Genomic DNA, 6,000 nt, shown 5'->3' with positions numbered 1-6,000 from the left:
TATTATTATTAAACTAATTTATTTAAAAAAAGACAATGAAAGAACACGATTTATTCTGTGTACTAGTAAAATGCATAATTAACACAATATTCAGGCAATGAAATGCTGAGGCAAATAAGAAACGTGAAAACCTACCTTCTGCCGTTGAAAACGTCATGAACCCACGTCAAACGTGACTCCAGGGTCTAGTTACGTGATCCCTAGACTTTCGCAAAGTCCGCCGCCCGCTTTTTTTTTTTTTTTTTTTTTTTTTTTACTGGGCGCACGTTGGAGTTATAGCATCAACCATTATTATTGATAAACCATGTTTTGCTGCTCCGGATATAACATGAAGAAACAAATAAATGAAAACCACAATCCTTTAGCTCCGCCCCCGAAACCCGATACTCCTGTATCAAATTCGGAAATGGCGGGAAACGCAAATGAATATCCTGCAAGTTCGACAAGTCGACCTCTCGCGACTTCGTCGCTCGAATTAAAAAAACGCGGCTCGAATTAAAAAACGCCGGGAAAATAAGAGAGGTCGACTTGGGGCAAGTCTAAGTGATCCCCTAGCGGTTAGCGCGTAAACGATAAACCGGGTGCTAAAGCTCTTTGTCTTCGTCTGGCACTCTTGTGTTTTCGTTAGGTTGACTCATCACCCTGCTCCGAAAATGTCAGTTCCCAGCAGACAACTAAACAGAGGGTCTTTTCTCTTAGTGGGCAGCACCGCTCTCACTTTCCTCTTCTTCTCCTTCTCCCTTCCCCTTCTCCATCCACTCCCTCCTCCTCCACCTTCACTCCTATTATTTCCCTTCTCTGGCCTTTTCCTTCCCCTTATCTGTCCTCTCTTTCATCCTCCCCCAACCCCATTCCTCCTTCTTCTTCCCTTCCTCTACTCTTATCTTCCCCGCCCATGGAATCCTCTTCCTTTTCCCTCCCCTCTTTTCTCATTTACTCCTACCTTCTTCCTATACTTTTGTTGCAGTATTCATTTTGTTTTTGTTTTGTTTCATTTCGTTTTCGTTTTTCTTTTCTTTTTTCTTTTCTTTTCTTTCCTTTTCTTTCCTTTTCTTTCCTTCCTTTCCTTTCCTTAGTTTCTTTTCCTTTTCTTTTCTTTCCGTTTCTTTTCTTTTCTTTTCTTTTCTTTTCTTTTTTTTTCTTTTTTTTTCTTTTTTTTTCTTTTCTTTCCTTTTCTTTTTCTTTCCTTTTCTTTCCTTTTCCTTTCCTTTTTTTTTATTTGATCCTATTCGTACAACATGGCTGCTAGAAAACCTTCCTAGGGCTTTTAATAAAATATATTGAGATGCTTAATTATGATTGTAATCATTGTTGAGTGTGATCAGTCAGTGTTTATTTGTAATTGTGCCTGTTGCTGATTTGTTAAGCAGTACTGCGCAAGATTAGTTAAGAAAATATTCGATCAATCAAATATTTAATATGAATCAGGATACAATAGGATATCATACGAAGTAAAAGAAAGATAGACCTTTTTACCGATACGGCGACCATCTTGAATTCTATTGTTTTGTAATCAAGACATTATGGGATGCCGAGGGGGCAACTATTGGAAAATTTATAGACTGCACAGCTGTCAGGGTGTCTTCATATAACTTTACTCTTTTCAATTGAGGTACGTCTATAAAGCAACTGGATTTGCTGTTGCGTAGATAGAACAATATGCGAAACACCAAGACTTCAAATTATACGTAACCCCGTTTCTCTATGCATTATAAATTTTCTACGTTTGCCTCCATAATTCAAGATTCGTCACCTTACATTACACCTTATACTAAGTCTACTGACTATTATGTTGATCAATAGATCTAAACATTTGCTTCAAAGAAAGTAAGTATAAAAAATAAAATAAGATAGCAATCTGACTACACATTGATGCATGCAAAGACATTATTTTTGCAATAGCATTTTCACGGTCACTAAAAATAGATATAATAAAGCCTTGTGGGATCGTAATTCGGTCAAACGTGCAAACGATCAAATGTTTCGATTACGTGGAAACGAAGAATACCAACAGTCGAGAAACCATAAATTGGAAGCAAGAAGACTGACAAACCATTGTAGGAGCATATTAGCATGGGTGCTGGGCCTGGCTTGTCCGCATTTCAATCCCACGATGTATAATTGTCAAGTTATCCTTGGAAAATGCTAGTGAGATCATTCATTACCTTATTGATGATCTTCCCGACCGTAGTGACCACGAAACAAGAGCTCCAAGTCGAGGTTGTACTCGATAAATAGGCAGTAAAATTAATGTATAAATCAATGTATAAACCACCAAAATGATTATCTTAGCTTAAATGCAGTTTCAGATAGACAAAATTCTGAAAACAAAATTTACTTTGGAAATATTCAGGGTAAAGTAGAAAAGAGTATGCAGGGACGGATCCAGGGGAAGAAATTTCTCAGTATATCGTTAGTAACAGTCCCCCCCCCCCCCCCCCCCCCCCCTTTCCTAAAATTCCTGGTAAAACCAATGTAATAGTCACTGCCTTGAAAATTGCCTGGATACGCCCCTGATACGATATTTTTGGTGTTGAAAATAAGTTTGAGTTTTTTTCTTTCGTGATAACTGACATGGAGTGAAATGCCGGCAAAGTTTGTTTACATCATCGAGCACTAAATTGACTTCCCTTAATTTCAGTTTTAGATAACTTCTGTAAATAAAATGAATTTACTTCGTTGGAAACTTTAAATTACCTTACGTATACCTTAGGTAAAAAGTAAAAGAATTAAAAATGAATATTATATTTGTATACTACACCCTATATAGGTAAAAATGTACGTGAGAGCCGAGTTCTTAAGCTTTACCCCACAGTACGCCCTACATTGGCTTTTGGGGGACCCCCACAGTACGGCCTAAGTTGGCTTTATGGGGACCCTTACAGTAATTATCAACCATCCGCAGATTAATGGAATCAATATTAGAATATTGGTACTTGATAATGTATTCAAAATTACCGTAGTGAACTCAAACAATGGGGCCCATCATTGATAACAACCTCAACTTAGAGCTACTGTCTGGCGACTTCGGGAATGGTCTGTTTTTTAGTTCTAAATCTTAAAGTTAAATTAGTACCATGCGTTTTTGATGATTATGTTTCCATCGCTCTAAAAGAAGATATTGACTGACTATCCTCAACTTGTGTTGTTGTTCTTTGTCATTCACTTATCTACTTCATACACAATAGGCGGTATACATCTGTAATCACATCCATCTTTACAGCACTTCAGTGTTATTCCAGGGTGCAACTCGCTGCATTTCTGGTCTTCATTACATTCATCATCTGGCTCTGGTGGACATTCAGCAGGCGTAGGAAATTTTGGGCATTCGTATATTTTAAATTTTGGTGATGCTGTTACGTTACTCTCAGGTTTATCTGTTTTGGTATCTATTACAGGAAGTGAAGGGACACATCTGTAATCACATCCATCCTTACAGCACATCAGTCCTAATCCAGGGTGCAACTCACTGCACTTCTGGTCTTCATTACATTCATCATCTGGCTCTAGTGGACATTCTTCAGGCGTAGGAAAAATTGGGCATTCGTATATTCTAGTTTTTGATGAAGGTGTCATCTGTTGTGTGACGGTAGTCTCAGGGTTAGTTGCGACTGATTTTGTTGTTGGTGAAGATGAAGATGCTGTAAGTTGTTTTTCAATACTCGTAGGTTTGGTGACTGGTTTTGTTGTTGCAGAAAGTGTTGTCTGTTGTTTGGCTTTACTCCCTGATTTATCTGTTTTCGTATCTATTACAGGAAGAGGAGGAACGCATCTGTAATCACATCCATCCTTACAGCATTTGAATCCTAATCCAGGGTGCAACTCACTGCATTTCTGGTCGTCATTACATTCATCATCTGACTCTAGTGGACATTCATCAGGAAGAGGGAAGATTGGGCATTGCAATATTTTAGATTTTGGTGATGCTGTTACGTTACTCTCAGGTTTGTCTGTTTTTGTATCTATAACAAGAAGGGGAGGAACACATCTGAGATCACATCCATCTATACAGCACATCAGTCCTAATCCAGGGTGCAACTCGCTGCATTTTCGGTCATCATTACATTCATTGTCTGGTTCTGGTGGACATTCAGCAGGCGTAGGAAAATTTGGGCATTGGTATATTCTAGTTTTTGATGAAGATGTCGTCTGTTGTGTGACGGTAGTCTCAGGGTTGGTGGTGACTGGTTTTGTTGTTGGTGAAGATGTTGTATGTTGTTTTTCAATATTCGTAGGTTTTGTAACTGGTTTTGCTGTTGCAGAAAGTGTTGTCTGTTGTTTGGCTTTACTCCCAGATTTAGTTGTTTTCGTATCTATTACAGGAAGAGGAGGAACGCATCTGAAATCACATCCATCCTTGCAGCATTTTAGTTCTAGTCCAGGGTAAAGTTCACGGCATCTTGTGTCGTCATGGCATTCATCGTCTGCTGGTCGTTGACATTCAGCAATTTCAGATGAGTTAGGACATGTACCCTGTACATCATATGTCTGGGTATTTGATCCCATGATAGGAGGAACGCACCTAAAATCGCATCCGTCACTACAGCATTTCAAGCTTCGTCCAGGGTATTTGGCATCACAACTGGCATCGTTTTGGCATTCTTGGTCTGGTCCTGGAGGAAACTCGATCGAGGGAGGATTGGTGGGGCATTTTGCAACGAGGTTTGTGCCATTTATCTTTTCTGTTGACGTTGGTTTTATTTTAACTACAGAAGTGCCAAGGGTCACGCATCTCCTTCCACAATCATCGCAGCACGTCAAACCTTTACCGGGATAACGTGCTTCACAATCCTGATCATCACTGCAAGAATGACTTACTTCTGGTGAACATTTTAAAGAAAGACTTGGTGGACACGTTTTTGTGGCAAGTGAAGCACAATGAATCCTTTCAAGGTCCAGATGCACCAGCAGAAAGACCAGCCAAATAATTGTGTATTGAATGCTAGACATCAGCATAATTTCTGAATCTAGTTTGAAATTTATATATATAAAATATAATTAGAAAAAAAAAATTTTTTTTCTCCGCAAATGGACGACCATAGAATTGTGTGATCCTAGGGAAGTTATCAAATTAGGAAAAGTCATTCATTAGGTATGCCTGAGTTGGACACTTGGAAAGTCCTTCTATACAGCCCCATTTCTACTTCAAATCTGTGATTGGTAATTCTAATAAGTTTCGTAACCGCCACTGTATTTCTAACGTTGGTGACATGACTACATAGGTATTCAAAATTCAAAATTCAAAATTGTAGTCTGTTTTAAACAGGCGAAACACTTTAGGTTTGTTTTTCCCGGTCAATTTTGAGTCTCCACGTCGATTATTCTCTAATGTACTAGCTTTTGATATTGTTCTATTACAGAAACAAAGAAAATAAAAAGAAAGAAAGAAAGAAAAGAAAGAAAGAAAAGAAAGAAAGAAAAGAAAGAAAGAAAAGAAAGAAAGAAAAGAAAAAACATGGACTAAAACGAACTGCAGAAACTGGTAGTTAGCGCATGCAAACATTGAAAACATTGAAAACATTGAACATTGAAAACATTGAACATTGAAAACATTGAACATTGAAAACATTGAACATTGAAAACATTGAAAACATTGAACATTGAAAACATTGAAGCTTAAAATGAAAAATATAAGATATTACCTTCAGTTTTGTAAGTCCAACCCTTAGCACAGTCGCAAGCAAGTACTGCGATCGATGGCTCCTAATGTCTCAGTAAAGTAATATGTCTGAGCATATATGCTCGGATAGTTTCACCAAGCATAATCGCGTTTCCGGATATTCTCTCTTTTAGTAATCTTTGCCAGGTCAATTTGTTGGTTTATCTATCAATTTTCGGCTTGGCCTTTAGCATTAACCCGAAAGTTTGTTAAACATTCAAACGGAAAACCGAAATCCATTCTTAACTAATATAAACGTTCATCTATTCAATTATTTTTTCTTTTTGGGCAATTATGAAACTAGTGACGAAATGAATAACACATAGTTATTACACGATGCT

The 6,000-nt window shown here is 37.9% G+C and overlaps 1 protein-coding gene across 1 annotated transcript; it reads right to left on the bottom strand.

Moving 5' to 3' along the window:
- Window positions 1-2,436: 2,436 nt before the first annotated feature.
- Window positions 2,437-5,794, bottom strand: LOC116308182 (uncharacterized). The gene is made up of 2 exons (XM_031718567.2): window positions 5,643-5,794; window positions 2,437-4,967 (listed from the first exon to the last, which is right to left on the bottom strand). Exon 2 carries the CDS (start codon window positions 4,954-4,956, stop codon window positions 3,163-3,165), a length of 1,794 nt encoding a protein of 597 aa, XP_031574427.1. The 5' UTR covers window positions 4,957-4,967; window positions 5,643-5,794; the 3' UTR covers window positions 2,437-3,162.
- Window positions 5,795-6,000: the final 206 nt, after the last annotated feature.

This window comes from Actinia tenebrosa, unplaced genomic scaffold (genome assembly GCF_029948245.1).
Source record: "Actinia tenebrosa isolate PJP-AT-01 unplaced genomic scaffold, QUT_ActTen_1.0 PGA_scaffold5__44_contigs__length_20552954, whole genome shotgun sequence".
NCBI classification, from domain to species: domain Eukaryota; kingdom Metazoa; phylum Cnidaria; class Anthozoa; order Actiniaria; family Actiniidae; genus Actinia; species Actinia tenebrosa.
Note: the sequence above shows the minus strand (reverse complement) of the source record. Positions and strands in the feature narration are given on the sequence as shown.